Here is a 23,340-nt window from a genome sequence, read left to right on the forward strand (position 1 = left end):
CGTAACGCTTCCTCCCAGACCCTCCAACTCCGGGCCCCCGCTCCGTCCTTCTAGTCCCGCCCCTTTCCCACCTCGCGGCCCCCACCATAACCTCTTCGCTTCCGGTTCACCTTCCAGCCCGCCCCGCCCCTCTCTTTCCCAGACCCGCCTCCCCTCCCCGCCCCACTCCTCTCCGCTCCCTCCTCCTCCCGGCCCCGCCCCCTCTTCCACGCCCTGGCCTCTCCCCACCCTTTTCCCAGGCCACTCCCAGGCCGTGCGGTCTCTTCCCTTCCTCACCTTCCTGACCCGCCCTGCGGTTCGGCGCGCGCCGCTTCCGTCGTCGGAGTTGTGACGTTTACCGCACGCCGGAAAGAGAACCTGCGAGCGCTTTTTAGAACTATGGCGGCGGTCGATATTCGAGGTACAATGTTACCCTTTGTTTCCTGCTTGGCTGGGGCCTGGTTTGGGGGTTTAGAGCTCGTGGTGGGCGCAAATTCAGGATCTTTTGTGAGGACTCTCAGGCGCTTATGAGTGGTTTCTGTGGACAGCCCAAGGCTCTAATGTGGCGAAAAATCGTTTTCCCCGGCTCCTCAGGGGTCTCTTAGAAGCTTCAAAACGGAGGGGTTGGAAGAAGCTCTGGGCTTCGAGCCCTCAGACGTGCAGTATTGTTGAAGACACGTATCTCTACAGCGAGACTAGGACTGTTCTGTCCGTGGGAAGGGACGACCTTTGGGTAGAGATGGGGGTGGGATGACGTGATTTGGTTCATCTCATGGGACGACGCGTGGGAGCTGCCTTATTCCTGACCCTGCGCCCCTCGCGTCCTTGGGCATGAATCCCTAAGATTTTCTTCTGTAAGTTTTATTTTTGAGTCTGCAGTACCTTCCATCGAACACCCAACAGTTACTGAGGGCAGGGATCGGTCCTTTTTCACAGCTGAATTGTAAAGGTATTCAGGTATTTGTTGAATCAGTGAATAAATACAGGGAGGCACAGTTCCTTAGCTACTTGATTTTCGTTCCAGTTAGGCCATACATTATCTTCTCAGCACACGTACACACATGTTTTCCAGTGAATTTGGGGAAAAAAAAAAAAGTCTGGGAATTGTGCTCTGGGATTCCAAAGAGTGAACGAAGGGCGGTTAAAATACAGTGTGAAGCGTGAGAACTTAGTTCCAAACTGTCCAGGTTCCTCCAGGTTGGAAGTAACCTTTTAGGAGAGTGAGAAAAATTTTTATGAGACAGAGGGAGTGCCCATGAATATCTTTATTTTTTTGCTGTTGTGATGGCTCCCACAAAACTTCTTGGCCTTGTATGAAACTCTTAACCTGTATTTATTTCCATTTGAAACTTTGTGTACTTTTCCTTAAAGGAAATAAGAATTTTTGTACCTAGATGCGAGACCTCTCATCCCCAGCAGTTTAAAGAAAAAGGGCTTTCCTCAAAGTTGTCTACCTGTAATAGTTCCTAATCGTTTTTACCTAGAGTTATTTTTGTTTGTTTACACCTGATTATTAAAGGGAAGTGTTTTGAGATGCCTTTTTCTATATTAACCAAATTGGACTCTAGAAATACATAGAGATATATTAGAAATAGAAATATATTCTCATTTATATTTACCCAGAATGTCCAATGATCTTCACCATTTCTGCAGTGTTTTGTTTTCTCTAGTGTTTTTATGTTAGTTTATCAGAGAGTTTCAGCATGCCTAATTTAATTACTTGCTGATAGAAAGCTGTACTTGGGCTGTGTCAACATGTTCCCTTGCTACTGAATAAAAAAGGAACATTTACTCCATCAGAGTGTTTTCAGATATTTACCTTTCACGGTGTTTTACTTAGATTTGGTTCAGTCATTGCAAAGGCTTTAAGGTGGGGCGTTTCTGGTGTGTTAGAAGAAAAGTAAGGTCAGTGTGGCTGAAGCAGAGTGAGAGAAGTTGGGAAGGAGACAAGGTCAGAGAAATTGGTGACTTGATTGCACGCCATGATAATAAGGTCTTTGGCTTTCTAACTGACTAAAATGGAGAGCCACTGGAGGGTTTTGTCCAAAGGGGATGAACATAATCTGACTTTCTGTTTTTAAGGATCAGCTTGGCTGCTAAGAACAGTGTAAGGGGGTAAGGGTGGGATTAGGGAGAACAATTAGGAGGTCATTTGTGTAATGCAAGGAAATTTGGAGGTAGTTGGGACTAGGGTGGTACTTGACTTAGTAGTATATTCTCTTAATGGGGCTGTGGTCACAGGTAGGCCCCAAATGGGACAGATATATTTCTCAGCTGCATACCACCCTCATAATCTAAGTTAACCATTTTGTAACTGAACATCCTTGGATTCTGGAGTATGTGTAAATCTATGTCCAGTAGAGTAACTTGTCCTTGGCCCTCAATCATAAATAAATAGACATTTGCTGACTATTTTAAATCTGGTCCTGTGCAAGTGCCTGATGAGTAAGACACAGCCCCGGTTGTCTAAAAAGTCAAATTTAATGGGAACACATTTGTACTTCTGGGTTAAAATATGATGAGTATTAATAAAAGTATAAAAAATTGCTGTGAGAACACATTATTTTTGTCTTGCAAAGCAGAGAAAGGCTTTGTAGAGATACTGACATTTGAAATGTGTTCAACTAGTGTGACTAAATTATCTGCTAAGCTCACACCTTTTTGAGAATGAAAGGGATGGCATAAACTGGAGGTGGGGGGAGAGGTACAAACTAGAACAGTCTTGATTAAGGCAGAAATAAATTTGGTCATTGAAATTTTAAAACAAATTGATTACTGGCACTGCCACCAACATCTTCATAATTAACATTTACTGGGCTATTACATTGTGCTAAAAGCATTTCACATTTACAATCTAGCACATAGATACTATGTAGTATCTATATAGTACCAACCTTCTTGAAGTATTGTGTGGTGAAGTGGTTAAAGTAGTGCCTGGCACAGTGTTCAGAAGTGGTGAATAATATTCTTTGTGTTTGTATTGGTCTCATAGGCCTTGCCTGATTTTTCATCTTTAACTGGTTTATAAAATGGGGAAAATATGACAGCTGCTGATTAGAATACAGCTTGGTGAAGAAAATTATAGGGAAAATACACTGAACAGTCACTTGGAGCAAAAGATATTTATGATTCCTTCCAAGTTCTGACAGTCTGATTCCACATTTAAACTCAGTATATCCAGGGACACCTGGGTGGCTCATTTGGTTGAGGGTCTGCCTTTGGTTCAAGTCATGATCCCAGGGGCCTGGTATTGAGTCCTGTATTGGGCTCCTTGCTCAGCAGGAAGCCTGCTTCTCCCTCTGCCTGCTGTTCCCCCACTCCCACCCCCTACTTGTATTCTCTCTCTCTCTCCGGCAAATAAATAATCTTTTAAAAGTCATTTTAAAAAAACCTTCAACATATTCAAGCCAAAGTCACTATCATTTCTTTACTAAATGAGTTATCAGTTCCTAAGTTCTCTGACTTTATAATTGATCATTCAGAAAATTGATTGTTTTCTCCCTAAAAATGTCAATTTCGTCCTTATCCCTCTGTGCATTGCCTTTGCCTTCCACCAGGTCCTTATCACCTCATGCCCATAACTGTTGACTCTTCATAATTGTTGGCAGGTAGAATCTATAATTACATATTTATTCATTTCTGCAGATTATTCTTCTACATATGCTGAAATGATCTGTAATATTGTAACAGTTTATTATCAGTAACTTATGACACCATATAGACATAGTTCCCATTATGTGAGAAACAAACCTGTAATTGTCAAGTGCCTTTTTTTTTTTTTTAAGATTTTTATTTATTTATTTGACAGAGAGAGAGAGTGAGCACAAGCAGGGGGAGTGGCAGACGGCAGAGGGAGGAGCAGGCTCCTTGTGGAGCAGGGAGCCCTATGTGGGACTTGATCCCAGGACACTGGGATCATGACCTGAACTGAAGGCAGACACTTAACTGACTGAAACACCCAGTTGCACCCACAAATGCTTTTATATAATTATTCCTAAGGAAATTTAAAAAATGTAAGAATGTTGCTTTGAACAAAACTACTTTAATAACTGGACTCTAGTGTTTAAAGCTGAAAGTAATAATTACCTTTAGTTGCTTTTCCTTAAAAAAAAAATGTCTTTTTCTGAAAATGTTATTTCCTGGCATGTTAGGTATTTGGTTATGGCATGGTGTATTTATGATGAACCAAACTAATGCTCTATGTTGATTATTTGATCATTCACATACTTCATCTGTTTTTTTCCTTTATTTTACAACATACACAGCACATGTTACCTTTATAAAATTACTCTTTCTCATTTGATTAATTTCCCTTAGAACTGCTTGTTGCCTTGGATTAGGCCTGACTTCTTTAAAGGTGCCAGAAGCAATTACAGTTTAGGAGAGGTTGAAGTTTTCCATTCTCCCTTTTTCAACTAGTATTAATAGGCATTTTGATGTTCATAACTTAAACCTAATGGGTTTTAGTACGGTCAGTGACATGGAACATTATTGCAGTGAGTAGGGAATAAAAGCTCATTAATAAAGCTATCTAGTTCTATTTACCGTGTCTTTTTTTTTTCTTTTTGCATTTTGAAATATTAAAGAGTTAATTCTATTCCAAAATATGAAACTGTATGGCTGTAATTAAAGGCATTCTACTTCACTTGCTTCGGAACTCTTGCATCATTATCTCCTCTGTATTAATAGCTTCCTAACTTATTTTTGTCCCTAATCGGGAGGTCTCAAACTGGTGGCTGTGAATGTTTTCTTTGGGGTGCATTTATTTTTTAACATCTAGTGCCAGAACCCACCTCCTCCTCATCCTGTGAAAAACCATTCCTGTTCTCTCAGGTAAGGGATTCTCCTTCCACTGTGCTCTAATAACATATTTATTCATACCTTTGTTAGAGCACTTATCATATCATCTTGTTATTGCTTTCTTGCACACTTTTCTGTGAGAGTGTGTAGGTTAGGATTCATAGAGGTCTTGCATTATAGTGCCTCCTGCATTAGATGCATAATAAATATCAGATTGGCTTTTTGTCTTTTTTCTCATCCTTTATCATTTTGTTTCTTTCCTATAGATAATCTGCTGGGAATCTCTTGGGTTGACAGTTCCTGGATCCCCATTTTGAACAGTGGAAGTGTCCTGGATTACTTTTCAGAAAGAAGTAATCCTTTTTACGATAGGACATGTAATAATGAGGTGGTCAAAATGCAGAGGCTAACATTAGAACACTTAAAGTAAGTTATTTTAAGAAGGTTGCATCTTTGCCAATTAGAGATGTTGAAATGAATGGTTCTCTCAAGCTGTGGATAGTGAAGTACAGAGTAGAAGTTTTGAAAGAACTAGAGTTTGGGAGCGTGTACAAATTTGATATGCAAAGGAATTATCAGTAGTCATAACCTAGGAATGCTCTTCTGTATAATTTCTGTATAATATTATATTATTTATAATATATTACTGTCCAGTTAAGATATAGCTATGAGGTTTAGATGCAGATCCAATTAGTGATCTTAGCAAAATGCAATTGTTCCCCACCAGATGACCATACTCATTGTCTCTCTTACATCAAATTTAATGTCTTAAGCCATAGTCTGGCTTATAGTAGATTTTTCTTTGTATGACGGGATTTTAGCTTGACAGTTGCAAAGTAAGTCTTCAGACTTTGGATGCCAAATAATGAATTTATTGCTATTACGAAAGTTTCTGAAATAATTGTGTAATACAGTTTTTCATTTGTCAGCTAAACATCTGAGGGGTTCTTGAAATTAAATTCCTGAGGTAATTTTAAATAGCTTTTAAGAGGCAAATATTTACAACTATTAAGACTACTTTTTGTTGCTTTTAAATAATCTGTCGGTTCAAAAAATTTGTAGGAGACAAGGATAAGGTTTTTGTTTTCTTGTTGAGTGTTGAATTCTATGGTCAAGACGTGAATGGTCTTCATGTACTATATATTTTTAGATTTTACATATATGTATACGTCTCAGGAAGCATTGCAGTATTTTGGTTATCTTTTTTGAAATGTACACTCTCCAGTGTACTTTTCATGACTGAAAATACTCAGATTTAAGTTTATTGTAGATTTTTGTAGAGAAATTTTGTTGTTGAAAAATAAAATCTTGCTTTATATTCTACCTACCTGGGAAAATAGCCGGTTTTATTAGACATCCAGTTTTTAATATCAAACATAGGCAGTTTTAATTTGATTGACAGTGTTCTACTTTTATACAATAATCTGATTGTTCTACACAATTGTTTATAGAGCATTCATAGATCTCTGGATGTGTGTGTTCTGTTTTTAGTCAAATGGTTGGAGTAGAATACATCCTTTTACATGCTCAAGAGCCCATTCTTTTTATCATTCGGAAGCAACAGCGGCAGTCCCCCACCCAAGGTAAAAATGTAAACTTCAGGCATAATTTTCTTCCTAAAATACTATGATTTACTTAACTTTCTGAGCTACATATTCTTTCTTTTTTGGGTTGGGTTCTGTTTTGGGGATCCCCAAGACCACATACATGTTCAGTGCTTTGCTAAGAGGACTCAGCAGACTCAGCATATGGGTATGTTAGTTATACCTAAGATTTGTTATGGCAGCACAGTAAGGTTCCACAGACAGATCAGTAAGGGAAAAGCCATATCAAGTAGGATCTGTAGGAATCCATGGGTAAGCTTCCTTTACTTTCCCTTCTGCAAGGGGCTACACCAAGTGCATCCTTTCTCCAGCAGCCTCCACACACATATTGCATGTGTAGTATATCTGCTTTAGAGAAGTCCTTTTGATACTCAAGAGTCCAGATTGCTAGAGGATCAATTGAAAACCTTATTAAAGCATTCAATCGAAATTCTTACGTGGCTTATATTACCAAATATACACTTGCTTTAGAAATCACACTGAAGAGTATAGAATTCAGATTTGACTTTGAATCAGAGACGTAGGTACTATTCCAGAGATGACCAGCTACATCTCATTAGATAACCTCATCAAGACATTTAGGAAAAACCTTCACCCTGATATTGATTTCAGAGAACGACTTGCTAAAGAAGTTGCGGCTCCAGAGCTAAGAATCCACATTTAATTTCAAAATCTAATGATCTAGAGTCCCTGCCCAGCGGGAAAAAAGAACTTTAGAACAAAGGCAAGACTAGGAACAAGATTTCCATGATGAGAGGGTTCAAGGTGTGATAGAGACACAGGGTGGTACCAGCTTCACTAGCAGCTATTTTATTCCTTAGGACCCAGGAATGGGACACATTGGCAGGTTCAGTGCATCTGATATCTTCACCCTAGGCCCTAAATCTCTCACTCTGAGGTCTTATTCCCCAATGTGTAGGTGACTAATAGCAGCATTGGATCACGTGGGAACTTGTCAGAAATGCACTGTCCCTACTGGGCAGAATCTGACTTTAACAAGATAATTAGGTGATTGAGATGCACATTCCAATTTGAGAAGCGTTGCCCTAGTTGGCAAACTGTTTCTCTGATGGTCCAGAGAGTAAATATTTTAGGTTTTGTGGGCCTCCGGGTGTCTGTAACCCCTACTCAATTAGTGTCATAGCAACCTCAGATAATAATATAAATGAATGAGTGTGGTTGTTTTCCAGTATAAATTTAGTTACAAAAATAGGAATTGCCAAACCCTGCTTTAAGCTTTACTATGAGAATTTTAATATGAATTTTAATTTAATTTTAATTTTAATTGTTCTTTTTATGAAAATCTATTTAGCAGTTTGTGTGCATAGCTATATTCATGAATATTTTTATTTTCTTTGCTTTAGTGATCCCACTGGCTGATTACTATATCATTGCTGGCGTGATCTATCAAGCCCCAGACTTGGGGTCTGTTATAAACTCTAGGGTGGTAAGTATTTCACATTCTTGAAGCACTAAAGGAAACCTTTAATCGAGCTACCTTGTTTCCAAGAGTCAAACAGAAGCTTCTCTTCCTTGTGTATGTTGGCATGAAGTGTTGGACTACTAGAATGTCTTGAACATGGGTTTCTGTGGGCCAAGTCCATGTTAAAAGTATATATCACAGCCCCAGCTCTGTAGTGATTAAAGTTCTGGAGGAAAAAAAAAAAACAAAAGCAAAAACCAGAAAGTTACTGTCTTTGCATATGTAATATTGTGGATATTTACTTTGGAGATTTTAGTTGATCTAATGAGAAATTCAGAATTTGTTTTCTTTTTACAAGCTTACTGCAGTGCATGGCATTCAGTCAGCTTTTGATGAAGCTATGTCCTACTGTCGATACCATCCTTCCAAAGGGTATTGGTGGCATTTCAAAGATCATGAAGAGCAAGGTGGGTAAGACACCCAGACCTCCTAAGAACACTTTTTGGTATTCTGAGAATGAAGCTGTTTTCTATAGAAAAAGAGCTATTGATTTCTAGGTGTGTTTTAGATAGGAAGACTTCATAGGATGATGATGGTTTCATAGCTACGATTCCTGTAACTAGATGTGGTAATACTAACTTTCTCATAGGAACAGATAGAAATTTTAATCTGTAGCTAACTGGTAATCTTTGGTAATTTGATTCAAGGTTTTAAAATACTTGGAGCATATAGAGGATATTAGTGATGAGGAATGAGTCATGATGATGTATCCTGTTTACCTAACTGTTAAGTCCTCTTGAAATCTGGGACCTGAATCTCCCATCTTCAAAGTAGGGGAGATGCTTTTATAGCCCCGTCTCCAGATGACCAGTCTGTTTTCTGATCTTTCCATGTTATTACCTGTTGTGATGCAGGGTCCCCTAGTTTCCATAACTGCTAGTCTCCTACTGGTTCTGCACAATACTTTATAATAAAAGTGCTCTGGAAATGTGTCTATAGCAGTATACCTGTTTTCTGAATTTCTCTGAGAAATAGCAACTCAGAATAAATTACTTAAGGAAGAGTAGCCTTTAAATAGCATTCAGACCTGTGGAATGAATGGTCTTTCAGATATAGTTATATTTTTTCTTGTTTTTTTTTTTTTAAAGATTTTATTTGTTTATTTGATAGATCATATGTAGGCAGAGAGAGAGGGGGAAGCAGGCTCCCTGCTGAGCAAAGAGCCTGAGGCGGGGCTTGATCCCAGGACCCTGAGATCATGACCCAAGCCAAAGGCAGAGGCTTAACCCACTGAGCCACCCAGATGCCCCTAATTATATTTATTCTTTTTTTTTTTTAAAGATTTTATTTATTTATTTGACAGACAGAGATCACAAGTAGGCAGAGAGGCAGGCTCCCCGCTGAGCAGAGAGCCCGACGTGGGGCTCGATCCCAGGACCCTGGGATCATGACCTGAGCTGAAGGCAGAGGCTTTAACCCACTGAGCCACCCAGGCGCCCCAGTTATATTTATTCTTAATTGTGGGTGCAGGCAGTAACATTTGGCTTAGGAAAGTTTGCATCTGTTGAATAAACTTCTCTCAAGCTGTTTGCCCCTATTCTAATGAAATGTTTGGAATAAAACTTACCTGGAACTCATCATTTATAGATAGTCCCCCAGTGCAGCTCCCTGCTGGGGAAAGTTCACACATGATTAATTTCAGAACTTCTCTTGCAAGTTCTTTTCTTTCTTACCTTTATGATCTGCTGTTTGGTTTGTCCTGTTTTTTTTTTTTCCAGTGAATTATAATGTTCATAGTTAAGTATGATAACTTGCGCTTGTGAACGTTGCATTTCCGTTTGTACCTACTGGGTTTTGTGGGAAGACAATTTAATACACTTGAAATACACACAAGATAATTTCAGATCCATAATCTGGATTGTGAGTTAGGTAATTATGGAAAATGTTAGCCTTAAAATTCTTAATGTCTGTCTGTGCTTAGATAGTAAAACTGAAGCATCTTTAAAAGACTTAATCAGCTTTTTAAATGTTAAAATGTTAACTTCATTTAAGAGGGAAGAGTTAAGAATACTTGTTTCTATATGTTGTGTTTATTTTGGGGGATAATCTTTGGAATAGTAGTTATTAAAAATAATGTTTGAGTATATTCATGGTAGACAGAGATTTGTAAAATGTAAGGCACCAAACTAATTAGGCAGTATTTTGATTTGGACTTCATATTTTAATAGATAAAGTCAAACCTAAAGCTAAAAGGAAAGAAGAACCAAGCTCTATTTTTCAGAGACAACGTGTGGATGCTTTACTCCTAGACCTAAGACAGAAATTTCCACCCAAATTTGTGCAGGTAATGAGAATGTATGTGGTTAATTTTGTTTTGACACTTTTTCCTGGAATATTTATGTTTAATTGAGAACTGTTTCAGTTGTGACATAAAAATAGTGACTTTCCTCATTAGTTGAAAATGGTCTCTGGCTGGGGGGGAAAGGGTCTCTGAATCAAAGGGAAGGTTTTTAATGATTTAATGGAAGAAGTGGGTAAAGGGAATGGAATTAACACTGTTCTGTGCTTTTATGTTTATTTTCTCTTTGAATCTTCACAAACTGAGGATATACACAACATTCCAAAGTTGCTGAAAGTGTCATAGATGGTAACGAACTAAACTAGAATCTGAAACCCATGCTGTTTTTACTCTCTATGCTGCCTTTCATCCTGATGTAATAGATATCTAAGTCCTAAAATGATAGACTAGTTAAATGATAGACTGTGCCTGGCTGGCTCAGTCGGTAGAGCACATGACTCTTGATCTTGGTGTAATGAGTTTGAGCTCCATGTTGGGTGTAGAGATTATGAGTAAACTTAAGAAACAAAAAACTTTTGTAACAAAAAGAACAGTTGAGGTAGAGAGTTTGGCATAATAAATGAAGGAGTAATAAATAGAGTTTCATCATACTGGTGATTAAGTTATATGAATTCTGTTATGTTATTTAGCATAATAGCAATAACATCCACCTGCCATTCTACTAAATGAGCTTTTGAAGTGAAGTAGGTATGAGATGGAATATGTGAATATGTTTTTCTCAGTTCATACTTTTACAGGGCTTTGTACACACAGGGTCATGTATACTATTTTTCTTGTGGTGGGGCACTAAGATTTTCAGGTTGGTTTTAGATTAAATGAGATTTTTCACACTTTGATATGACTTTAGAACAGGCCTCCCCTCCCCCTTTCCCTGACTCCACTATGTGAGAGTTATGTGCTGTTGGAATGGTGGTGTGGTGGTGAAGGGGGCAGAGGACAGAATGGAATGTAGGACAGGAAAGTCAATTTAGAGAACTCTGATGAATTGCATTTGAAGATAAAATAGTGTCTGTTGAATAAATAAATTACAGTGTGTGTAGGGATATGAGAAACTATGATAGTATAGGAGGTTCAGTGTGGTTGACTCTTCAGTGAGTACGTAATATATATGAGGGAGGCTGGGGGAAGAACACCTGGACCTCCACAGTACAGTAGCCATTAGGCACATGTGACTGTTGAACATTTGAAACACAGCCCGTGTGAATTGAGCTCTGATATAAGTATAAAATGCATACTGGGCTCAAGGACTTGGGGGGTGGCGTACAGAGTAAAAAGATATAACGACCAGCTTGCATTGGTGGCTCACATCTTTCTTTTGGACAGTTCTGATGTAAAAAATGGAAACATAACACACAAAACTAGAAATGGGAAAGAATATTAAGGGACATACTCATGTTCATATGAATTAATGGACATACTAATAATAATGGACAAATTTCTCAGAAACCAGAAATCTTTAGTTTGTTTTTCTTTTTCTAGTTCCTTGAGCTATAAACTTAAGATTGCTTATTTGAGAACATTCTTCCACTTTAATGTAGGCATTTATTGCTATAAACTTTACTCTTAGCAATGCTTTTGTTGTACCCCATAAGTTTTGGTATGGTATGCTTTCATTTTTATTTCTTTCCAGATAATTTCTGATTTCCTTTTTGATATCTTCTTTGAACCATTGGTTGTGCAGGAATGTCTTACTAGTTTTCACATATAAGTTAGCAAAAGGAAAGAAGTGAAAAAGATAAGAATAAAAACAAATGAAATAGAGACTAAAAAAACTTTAGAAAAAAATGAAACTAAGAGTTGGTGTTTTGTAAAGATAAAATTGATAAACTTTTAACTAGACTAACAGGAGACTCAAATCGAATTAGAAATGAAAGAGGAGACAGAAACAAAAGGATCATCAAGAGACTATATATAAGTAATTATATGTCAACAAATTGGAAAACCTTAAAAAAACTGGAAAACCTGTAAGAAATTCCTAGAAATGTACAATCTCCCAACTCTGAGGCATGAAGAAACAAAATCTGAACAAACCAAAAATGAGTAGGGTGATTAAATTAGTAATCACATTAGTAACCTCTCCACAAAATGACTTCATAGGTGAATTCTACCAAACATTTAAAGAGACTAACACCAAACCTCAAACTCTTTTTCAATCCAAATTCATTGTATGAGGGCAGCATTAATCTGATACCAAAGACAGACAAAGATACTACAAGAAAAGAAAACTACGTTCAGTATCCATGATGAAAACAGATCCAAAAATCCTCAACGAAATACCAGCAGACCCAATTAAACAGCACATTAAGAGAATCCTACACCATGATCAAGCGGGATTTATCCCTGGAATGCAAGGATGGTACAACATACTGAAATCTATCTTGATGGTATATGGCATTTTCAGAACAATGGTTAAAAATCACACAGTCATCTCAATAGATGCAAAATAAGCATGTGACAAAATTAACACCATTTTATGGTAAAAAAAAAAAAAATTCAAGAAACTGGATAAGAAAAGAATGTGCCTTGACATAATAAAGGCCATATGTGATAAACCCATAGGTAACATTCTCAGTGGTTGAAAAACAGTTTTTCCTCTAAGATCAGAAATAAGACAAGGATACTCACTTTGCACAGTTCTGTTCAACATAGTACTGGAAGTTCTATCAGAGAATTTAGTCAATAAAAATAAATAAAAGGCATTCAAATAGGAAAAGAAGTAAAATTGTCTCTTTACATGATCCCTGACATGATCTTATACATACTAAACTGTAAAGATACCACTGAAAAGCTGTTAGAACTAATCAACAAATTCAGTAAAGTCGCAGGATGCAAAATTACTAAAAAATCAGTTGCATTTCTATATGCTAACAACGAACTATCTGAGAAGGAAATTAAAACAATTCCATTAACAGTAGCATTAAAGAATACTTAGTAATAAACTTTGTTCTCAGCTTTATTGAGATATAACTGGTGTATAGCATTATGTATGTTTAAGGTACAGTGTGTTGGCTTGATAACTTTGTATATTGCAAAATGACCACCCTAGCATTAGGTAACACCTGCATCATGTCACATAATTACCATTTCTTTTTTGTGGCAAGATCATTTAAGATTCACTTTCTTAGCAACTTTTGAGTGTGTAATATAGTGTTATTAACCGTAACCACTATCCTGTAATTGGATCCCCAGAACTTACTCATGTTATCGGTGGAAGTTTGTACCCTGCAACCAACATCTTCCCATTTCCCCTGCCAACCACTCTAATAACTATCATTTTACTCTCTCTATGAATTTGGCCTTTTTAGATTCCACATATAAATGATACATAGAATATTTCACGTTCTCTTTCTGGCTTATTTCACTTAGTATAATGTCCTCAAGGTTTATCTTTTTTTCTGCAAATGGCAGTATTTCCTGCTTTCTGATGGCTGAATAATAATCAATTTCATACCACATTTTCTTCATCCATTCATCTTTTGATAGATTGTAGATTTCTGTATCTTAGCTATTGTGAGTTAATGCTGTAGTAAACATGGGAATGCAGTTATTTCCAATATCTTGTTTACATTTCCTTTGGATATATACTCATAAGTGGCCTTGCTGGATCATGTATTTCTATTTTTAATTTTTTGGGAACTCTCTGTATTGTTTTCCATACTGGCTGTACCAGTTCACATTTTTACCAACAGTGTCTAGGGGTTCTCTCTTCACATCCTTGCCAACACTTGTAATCTCTTGTCTTTTTGTTGATAGTCATTCTGATAGGTGTGAAGGGATATCTCACTTTGGTTTTGATTTGCATTTCCCTAATGATTAGAATGTTGAGCATCTTTTAATATACTTGTTAGCCAGTTGTATATCTTCTTTGGAAAAATACTCAGTTCCTCTGCCCTTTTTTTGTTTGTTTGTTTTCTTTTTAAGATTTTGTTTATTTATTTGTCAGAGAGAGAGAGCACACGCAGGGGGAGCAGCAGAGGAAGAAGCAAGTTCCCTGCTGAGCAAGGAGCCCTATGCGGGACTCGATCCGAGGACCCTGTTATCATGACTTGAACCAAAAGCAGATGCTTAACCAACTGAGCCACCCAGCCGTCCCTCCTCTGCCATTTTTTAATTGGGTTGTTTGGGGGTTTTGTTTTGTTTTGCTGTTGAGTTGTATGAGTTCTTTATATATAGATAATTTGGGTGTTAACCCCTTATTGAATATAGGATTTGCAAATATTTTCTCCCATTCTGTAGGTTGCCTTTTCATTATGTTGATGGTTTCCTTTGCTATGCAGGAGCTTTTTAGTTTGGTATAGTCCCACTTGTTTATTTTTGGTTTTGATATGTTTGCTTTTGGTGTCAAATCCAAAAAACTATCTCCAAGACTGATGTCAGGGTGCTTATAGCCTATGTTTTTCTTCTAGAGTTTTTTGGTTTCAGGTCTCATGTTCATGCTTTTAATCCGTTTTGATTTCCTCTTTATGTATGGTGTAAGATAGTGGTCTATTTTTATTCTTTTGCATATGGCTGCCTGGTCTTCCCAATACCATTTATTGGAGCCTAGGTCAAAGAGGTTGCTGTCTCTAGGATTTTGATAGATTCTTGTCTCACATTTAGGTCTTCCATCCATTTTGAGTTTTGTTTTTATGTATGGTGTAAGAAAGTGGTCTAGTTCCATTCTTCCGCATGTGGCTGCCCAATTTTCCCAGCACCATTTGTTGAAGAGGTTCTTGTTTCCATTGGACATCTTTCCTGCTTTGTTGAAGATTAGTTGACCATAGGGTTGAGGGTCCATTTCTGGGTTCTGTATTCTGTTCCATATCAATGTATCTGTTTTATGTTAGCACTATACTGTCTTAATGATTACAACATTGTAATACAGCTTAAGTTTGGAATTGTGATGCCTCCAGCTTTGGTTTTCTTTTTCAACATTCCTTTGGCTATGCAGGGTCTTTTCTGGTTCCATACAAAATTTAGGATATTTGTTCCAACTCCGTGAGAAATGTTAATGGTATTTTGATAGGGATTGCACTGAATGTGTGGATTGCACCGGGAAACATAGACCTTCTAACAATGTATGTTCTTCCAATCTGTAAGCATGGAATGTTTTTCCATTTCTTTGCATCTTCCTCGATTTCTTTCATATGTGTTCTGTAATTTTCAGAGTACAGATCCTTCACATCTTTGGTTAGGTTTATTCCTAGGTATCTTAAGGTTTTTGGTGTAATTGTAAATGGGATCAACTTCTTAATTTCTCTTTCTTCTGTCTTGTTGTTAAGTGTACAGAAATGCAGCTGACCTGTGTGCATTGATTTCATATCCTGTGACCTTGTTGAATCCCTGTATGAGTTCTACCAATTTTGGGGTGGAGTTTTTTGGGCTTTCTTCATAGAGTATCATGTTGTCTATAAAGAATGAGAGTTTGATGACTTCTTTGCTGATTTGGATCAGGCTTAGATTTAGACTTGGTTTTGATTGATAACCGAAATTGAGAATATAGGAAAAGAAACAGATTGTGGTTTAAATATTAGGGGTTTAAATACTAGTTGTTAAGTTTCTATTTTAATTGACCAATCTCCAGAATATTCAGCAGCTTACTGCTGTGTTTGGGTTCTGAGGTATTCCAGCTGAATGACCTTTTTTTCTGGCTAGGGGTCCTGCTTTAAATTCCACATACTTTCCTATGGACAAGGAAGGTAGGCTGGACAATGTAGAAAACTTCAGACTCTTGAATCTTAAAACAAAAACACTTTGCTTTATAGAAAGTTATAGAAATTTAAAATAGCATTTGAAAGTAAAAAGAATAATTAAAACCAAAACCCCTGTATGTACCTGTTATATGGCTTCAACAGTCATCAAACATGGCCAGTCTTGTTTATTCTGAATTTATTTGAATTTGAGTTTGAGTTTGAATTTGAATTTGAGTTTATTTGAATTTATTTTGAATTATTTTGAAGCTGGTTGCAGACTCCATATCATTTCAGTTCATTTTTTTACTTTTTTTTTATTATTTATTTTTAAAGATTTATTTTAGAGAGAGGGGAGTACATGCACATGTCAGTGGGGCGAGGGGCAGAGGGAGAGGGAGAGAATCTCAAGCAGACTACCCACTGAGTGCAGAGGTTGATGAAGGCTGATGCAGGGCTTGACCTCCTGACACATGAGATCACTACCTGATTTGAAACCAAGAGTTGGATGCTTAACCCACTGAGCCATCCAGGTGGCCCCATTTTTCTTTGGAAGGTTTAGTCATTGTCCTACTTCAGTTGTCATTTTTCTAGAACCCTACATTTCTTTTAACCATCCAGGGGCCAAAGCCAACTTTGAAAGGGAGAGTATGTCCAGTTCTGTATAACAGAACTAGAAGAAAGATGGCTTTCTCTAGAATTGTTAATCCCACTGCTCCTTCTACGCAAAATATTTGTCCTGAGATCTAGAGAGGAAAATGGATTTTTGGTTTACTTGAAGTCTCCTATGAACTCCCTGTTTACCCAGTGTGTCTCCCAGAACTGTTTGTAGCTTACTTACTTACTCTTACTTATCCATTGTATTTGACAGTTGAGCTTCTGGGTTGCCTTATGAGGAGTGCTCAGGAGAATATTAGAAAAGCCCTGCCTGCTTCCTTGGAATTCCTTTTTCTGTGTTTTTTTAATTCTTATTACTACTGAAAGTTACACTGATACTAATGTGATGGGAGTTCAGGGCCTTTATGATGAATGTCTTTTCAGTGCCGTTTTCAGAAGTTGTTGAACACCATAGTATTCAACTAGGTTTATCTCAAGGTTACCGATTAAATTTTGTGAAAAGCTACCCCCATTCTATTTTCCTATCTGAAACTGTATACTACTAGTTTGTCTGACACTGTTCACTAGAAGAGAGAGTGTGTTGGGTACATAATGACATTATTCAGATGTCCAGATACAGTCCAGTGTCCAGTATAGTTCAAATAGTTCAGTGCTAGTAGTAGAAGAAAACTCCCTTCTCAATTTCTCACTGCTCAGTGTTATGTCATGTATTTCCCCTCCTGTTACAAAGTAAGAAAAATTCTTTGTTCCCTCAGATTACCTTAGACATGTTTAAATCCTGATACATTTGTAAGATGCGTAATAACGTGGGTATGTTGGAGGTTCCTATGAGCACCCACGTGTTTGGAGATTTGCTCAAAGGACTCATGGATTTATTAGAGTGACATAGTAAGGATATACAGCCAGATTTAAGGAAAAAGACAAGTAGAGTCTGGAGGAGCCCGTGCACAGGCTCCCTTATATCCTGTCTATCCCATTAGGGATTAGACAAAGTGCATTCTTCTCTCAACAGTGAAATTGAGGCAACATGTATGTGGTATTTTTGCCCAAGGAAGTCCATTAGAGAAGTGGTGCTGGTGGTTTTTTGGATAAAGGAGAGGGAGTTCATCATGTAGGTACTCTATCTAGCTGATACCAAAATTCACATTCCTGGAAGGGAAGTAAATGTTCAGCATAAACAACATTGCACAGTGAGCCACCACTATCAAGGAATGATGGGAACCTTCCAGAATTCTTAGTCATCAGCAAGGGCTAGCCTTGCAAGCTGGCTTTTCTAAGGATAGCAGCCTCAGACTTTCAATGTTAATCTTTTCTGCACGATGGATAATAATAAGGAACTCAATTTGTCTTATTAAGTGTAGCTTCCCAGAACTTGCAGTTGGAATGAGCTATCAGACAGTTGTCAGCATGAATCTGGAAAACGTGATATCAGGAAACGATAGTCCTTAGTCATGGAATAGATGAGAAAGCTTAGGGAGGGCATGTAATTTCAGAAAGAAATTCAGAAAATGCCTGGAAACGTTAACCCTAAAAGTTCTTTCGAGATGATGGGGAAGTCTGTAAAGTTACATGTATGTGTGTATTTAATGCATGTGTTTATAGGAAAAGGAATAATAAGTTTGAAGGAGATAGTGAGGAGGGAACTTGGGGTTTTGACATCCATTTTTTGAAAATGTAGAATACAGAGTCATTAACTGCAAGTGAAGGGTAGGTTGTGAGCCTTGAGGATGGAGGGGGAAACTGTTTTAAAGAAATTAAGTTATGTAATAGGAAAAGGGAGATGATGGGCACCTGGGTGGCTCAGTCGTTAAGTGCCTGCCTTTGGTTCAGGTCATGATTCCAGGGTCCTAGGATCGAGCCCTGCATCGGCCTCCCTGCTCTGCAGGAAGCCTGCTTCTCCCTCTCCCGCTCCCACTGCTTGTGTTCCTTCTCTCGCTGTGTCTGTCTCTGTCAAATAAATAAATAAAACCTTAAAAAAAGTGGGTGGGGGGAGATGACAGTATAATCAAGTAAAAGAGCTGTTGCACAGAATGGAGGATCTAACCTTGTTTGGTCAGACTCATAATGACATTGTTCCTGACTCATGATGCCCCCGTCATTTTTTTTACCATAGTTTGATTTTTTTAAAAAAAAAATTTTTTTTAAAGATTTTATTTATTTGAGAGAGAGAGCATGAGCTGGTGGGAGGGGCAGAGGGAGAGGGAGAAGTAGACTCCCCGCTGAGCAGGTGGCATGACCTGAGCCAGAGGCAGACACTTAACCAACCGAGCCCCCCAGGGACCCCTGTAGTTTGATATTTAATAGATGCTCATCAGAAGCCTTATGTTCATAGGATAATACCTTCTTCCTCTTTGCTTCCCATACCTGCCATCTTTGTAAGTTGGAGTGTTCATCTGTATTTTATTCTGCTTTCTTCAAGCTCATATCCCCTAAACAAGTATGCCTCCAGAGTCTTGAAAGACTCCATTATTCTCTGCCATTGGATTCTGCTTAGCTACTTTTTGTGAAGTATTACAGCCTGGGTGCGGAGGCAGAGGGCCATGTAGATAGATGTTCAAGGGAGGATTGTTTATGTTTGGTTCTTTCGTCCTAGTTTTAGTTTTGTGACTTTTCTGGAACAGGGGGATGAGAAGTAGAAAATGATACATTTACTTTTTATGGTACATGACTAGTAGTTCCTCTTTATGGAATCATTTTTAATATAATATGAATGAAGGTATAATTTTAATAAGAATTATGAAGTCAAGAAGAAGAGAACTTTGCTAACCTGCCCTGTTTTCTCCTCTCTATCCCCCTTTCTTAAAATTATAGCAAAAGTCTGGAGAAAAGCCTGTCCCAGGTATGGTTCCTGATATTCTTATTAAACTTGAAATAAAACCGGTCTGTTTAACTCAATGACAACTGTAGCACATGAGATGAGCTAAGGTCCTTTTGTCCTTCTAGACTCTCATGGCAATTTGTTACTCCTAATTTGTGAGACCAGAAGGTGCTTTTGTGGTAGTGATATGAGTACTTACAAGATTAATTGGAGTAGGAAGAGTGAGTATTGAGGAGGGGTGGAGGAGCCAAGGTGATCGGAGTTTTAGTTCAGATCTCAGTGTGAAGAAAGGTGTTCTGTGTCACCATCGAAAACAGATACTGAAGTATTTGTTCAGCCTGGGAGGGACTCTGCATCTTGTTTGTGCATATTGTCTTATTTAAAGGACAAGTGTTTTTATGTATGGTCACAAATTTGCCTGGGTTATCAGGGTTTTAGGTTTGTAAATGGGTTCTTATATATCTGCCTGATAAAACAGCCAAATTTAGAACTTGAGATAGGCAGTTCTAAATGGACTTGAGTCTCAGCTATTCATTTTACTGTTGCCTAAATTGATCTCATCCCTCCACCTTCCTCTCCAAAAAATACCTGCTTTCGATGTCTAGTGGATCAGACAAAGAAAGAGGCAGAACCTGTACCAGAAACTGTAAAATCTGAAGAGAAGGAAACCACAAAGAACGTCCAACAGATAGTGAGCACCAAAGGCCCTCCTGAAAAACGAATGAGACTTCAGTGAGCAATGGAGAAGAGAGAAGCTTGCAAGACTCCTCTTGCCCGTTATTTATACCTCATTACTGTGACAGGCTCTTGAACTCTGAAATTCTTTGTCACAGCCCTTCCATTTGTATGAATGTGCTTGTTCTTTAAAAAAAGGATCTAAGGATCCTCACGCTTTTGATACGAATATTTTAAATGTCTGTTTTGTAACCTTTTCCCTATTCGGCTTGAGCAGCCTCCTTACTCAAATGTATACTGCTATATACATCCAAAAACAAAATAAAGATATTTATATGAATCACTTACTCATGACTTTTTCCCTTTATTTCTGTCACTGAAATGTTTCCAGATGCACTTTGTAAACATAATTAATGTGAAAGCAGTAACTGAGCTCATTTTCTTTTATTGTGTATTTCTCGGTATTAAAATAATAAAGTTACGATTTGAAAGATAAAGGGAAAAACCTCCTCCTACAAATACTATCACAGTGCTATGAAGTTTTTTTGTGCATAGTTATTTTTAAAACTGCAGCTTGTAATTATTCTCTTCGTGCAATTTTACTTTTATCATATTACTGTGTCTTTTGTAAGTACTTCTCCATGTTTGCTTAGTTTTTAGATTATTTATTTTAGTGACTGAATAATTCCCACGGGTGATTCTGTTTTCTTTAAACACTTCCTGTATTCTGCTTAAAGCTGTAGTGATTACATTTGTGTATAATGGCTTTTCTTTAGTGCTTTTTCTTTAGGATAGAGTCCCACTAGTAGAATCACTGGAATCTACACTCTCTTTTTTATAACTTTAAGTTCATATTGTCACATTGTTTTTCTCAAAAGGTTTGCAACCAGTTATTCAAACAGTAAAGTACGAAAGTACTTCTCCAGAATCTGGCTACCACTGAATATTGTCATTTTTGTTTTTAGTGCCAATTAAGTAGCAAAAATGTGTTTTAAGTGGTTGAATAATTTCTCATCTTTGATTTTGCTTTTATGAAATGTCTGATTTTTGTATAGTAAGATTTTTAGCTTTTTATTTTGACATAATTGCAAGCTTGTAGAAGATATGCAGGAATCATGTTAAAAATTCCTACATATACCTTTTGCCCAAATTCCTCCTATATTAACGTTTTCCATACTTGTTTTATTCTTTAATTTCTTGCTTCTAACTCTTACTGTCAATTGCTTTTTCTCTCTCTGTGTATGTGTATATATAATACACATACTTATACCTTTAATTTCAGATTATGTCAGTTGCATACCCTAAAACCAAGGACATTGACTTATATAGCCATAGTACAATTATCAAAAGTAAGCTGCCATGACACTACTATCTGATCTGTAGATCTTATTTAGATCTTGCCAGTGGTGCCAAGAAATTACAGCAAAATAATAAATTCACAGCAAAAGAATATCTTGAATTATGCATTGGATTTAGTTGCCCTGTGTGTTTAGTCTGCTTTGATCTGGAATAATTCTTCAGTCTTCCTTGTTTTTCATGACTTGATATTTAAAGGGTTTAGGCCAGTTATTTTGTTGACTGTCCTTCAGTTTTGGTTTGTATGATACATTTTCATGATTAAATTCACCTCATGCATTTTTGTGAGGAATATGACAGAAAAGTGCTTATGGAGGCACATGCTGTCAATTTGCCCCATTTCTGTTGATGTTAACCTTGATCGTTTGGTTAAAGTAGTGTTTGTTAGGTTACTCTTTTTCCTTTTGTAATTTATAGGTATCTTGTGGGGGAAAATAGTGTAAGGCTCTTTAAATATCCTGTTATTCCTCAACCTTTTACCCAGTAGGTATTATCCATTGATCATTTTTCTCTGAACCATTTATTGGTTTGTTGGTTGCCCAGTGTCCATTTTCTAATTCCGTCAGTCCTTTTATATTTATTGGTTTTGTTGTTGTTGTAAAAAATAGCTTTCCTTTCTTCCCTGCTTATTTATATCATTGTGGACCCATGGACTCCTGGATTCTTAATGTATTCAACAAATTATATTTCCTTACTATCATTATTTACATTGATGCTCACATTTGTCTCAGATTGGGCCAATGGGGGTCCCTTCAAACTGATTCCTGTGTCCTTTTGAAATGACCCCCTTTCATTGATTGAGGATTTTCTTTACAAGTTAACGCAGTAACGTATTTCAGGCTTATCCCAACCCTGGAGTCAGCCATTTCTCTAAGGATCCCTGGTACCTTTTGGTGGAAAATGCATTTGGAAAACCCAAGATGTGTGTGCTACATGTGCTCATTTGCTACTGGGCTGTCATTGCTTCTAGGCCTTGTCAGTTGACAATTAAATAGATATATAGATGGGTGAATGAATAGGCAATACACCCACACATGGATATCTGTCTGTTATGTGTATAAAAAGCCATCAGTTCACATCGATACCATCAGTTGCAGTCCATGACTCTTGTTCACTGTTCTCTTGCATATTTGTAACTCTTTTCCACATTGATGAGAATTCTGGTTGCTGTTCTCCATAGTGTTATTTATTTGCTTAATCCTAATGTAACAAAGTTTTAGGATTACTAACTTATTACTACTGCGAAAAAGAAACCTACTGTAAGAGTTCAGTATTCGGTAGGGTTCTTTTTGTCTTTAGCCCAAGGATTATGTATACAGTTCATATACTGTGTTTAAAAATTATTTGGATGAATATTTTTTCCTCTTCATTGTGGTTACATTACTTACTTGTTAAATGGTTCATTACATTTGGTTCTGTTTTTAATTCCAGTTTAGTTTTCCACTTCATCTTACTGATTCTTTCTGCTTTGTTGTGTTGTTTTGAGGTGTGTGAGATACTAACATGGCTCTAAATGTCAGAGCTGTCCAAAAAAGATTCTCAGTACCACACCCCTTCCTTCTCACCCCCATTCATTTCTTCTATCTTTTCCACCTCATTCCTATTCTCCCAAAATAGCTAGTTTCTAGTTTACCTCTACTAGATTTCTTTTCTACAAAGGAGTAGATGTTTTCCAATTTCCCCTCTTATTCAAAGGGCAACATATTTTATAAAATTTTGCACTTTGCTTATTTTCCATTTATTTATTTGAGACATAAAGATATTAACTCTTTGTCATATTTGCTTCAAGTATTTTTCTAATTTTTTTCTTTCAACTACATTATAAAATAAATATCGTTTATAGAAAAGTACAGAAAAGAATGAGAGTACAATTCATTATACCTGTGTAAGTCACCATGCAGGTAAAGAAGTTGAATATTGTCAACATCCCAGAATCTCCATTATATCCTCTCCTAATCATAGCACTTGTCCTATTGATGATAGCTCACTATTATCCTAGTTTTATGGTTAATCACTTGTTTTCTTTAAATTTTTACTAT

At 37.2% G+C, this 23,340-nt stretch overlaps 1 protein-coding gene across 3 annotated transcripts; it reads left to right on the forward strand.

Annotated features, from left to right (window-relative positions):
- Positions 1–324: 324 nt before the first annotated feature.
- On the forward strand, positions 325–20,292 carry MED6 (mediator complex subunit 6). Of its 3 annotated transcripts, XM_080807359.1 has the most exons (8): positions 325–400; positions 5,046–5,205; positions 6,271–6,362; positions 7,748–7,830; positions 8,165–8,273; positions 10,035–10,150; positions 19,264–19,291; positions 19,876–20,292. In XM_080807359.1, exons 1-8 carry the CDS (start codon positions 379–381, stop codon positions 20,004–20,006), a joined length of 741 nt encoding a protein of 246 aa, XP_080663485.1. In that variant the 5' UTR covers positions 325–378; the 3' UTR covers positions 20,007–20,292. The 3 variants fall into 3 exon arrangements, with proteins under 3 accessions (XP_080663485.1, XP_080663486.1, XP_080663487.1); XM_080807360.1 differs by lacking the exon at positions 19,264–19,291 and having other exon boundaries at positions 343–400; XM_080807361.1 differs by lacking the exon at positions 10,035–10,150 and having other exon boundaries at positions 350–400; positions 19,876–20,061.
- Positions 20,293–23,340: the final 3,048 nt, after the last annotated feature.

Source organism: Martes martes (assembly GCF_963455335.1).
Source record: "Martes martes genome assembly, chromosome: 7".
In the NCBI taxonomy this organism is placed as follows: domain Eukaryota; kingdom Metazoa; phylum Chordata; class Mammalia; order Carnivora; family Mustelidae; genus Martes; species Martes martes.

What these genes read in the sequence shown, in the direction of transcription:
- MED6 (XM_080807359.1), top strand. Translation starts at nt 379, where the DNA reads ATGGCGGCGGTCGATATTCGAG. An exon ending in CTGTTATAAACTCTAGGGTG is followed by an intron (nt 7,831 to 8,164) that starts GTAAGTATTTCA and finishes TCTTTTTACAAG; the next exon opens with CTTACTGCAGTGCATGGCAT. An exon ending in TGGAGAAAAGCCTGTCCCAG is followed by an intron (nt 19,292 to 19,875) that starts GTATGGTTCCTG and finishes TTCGATGTCTAG; the next exon opens with TGGATCAGACAAAGAAAGAG.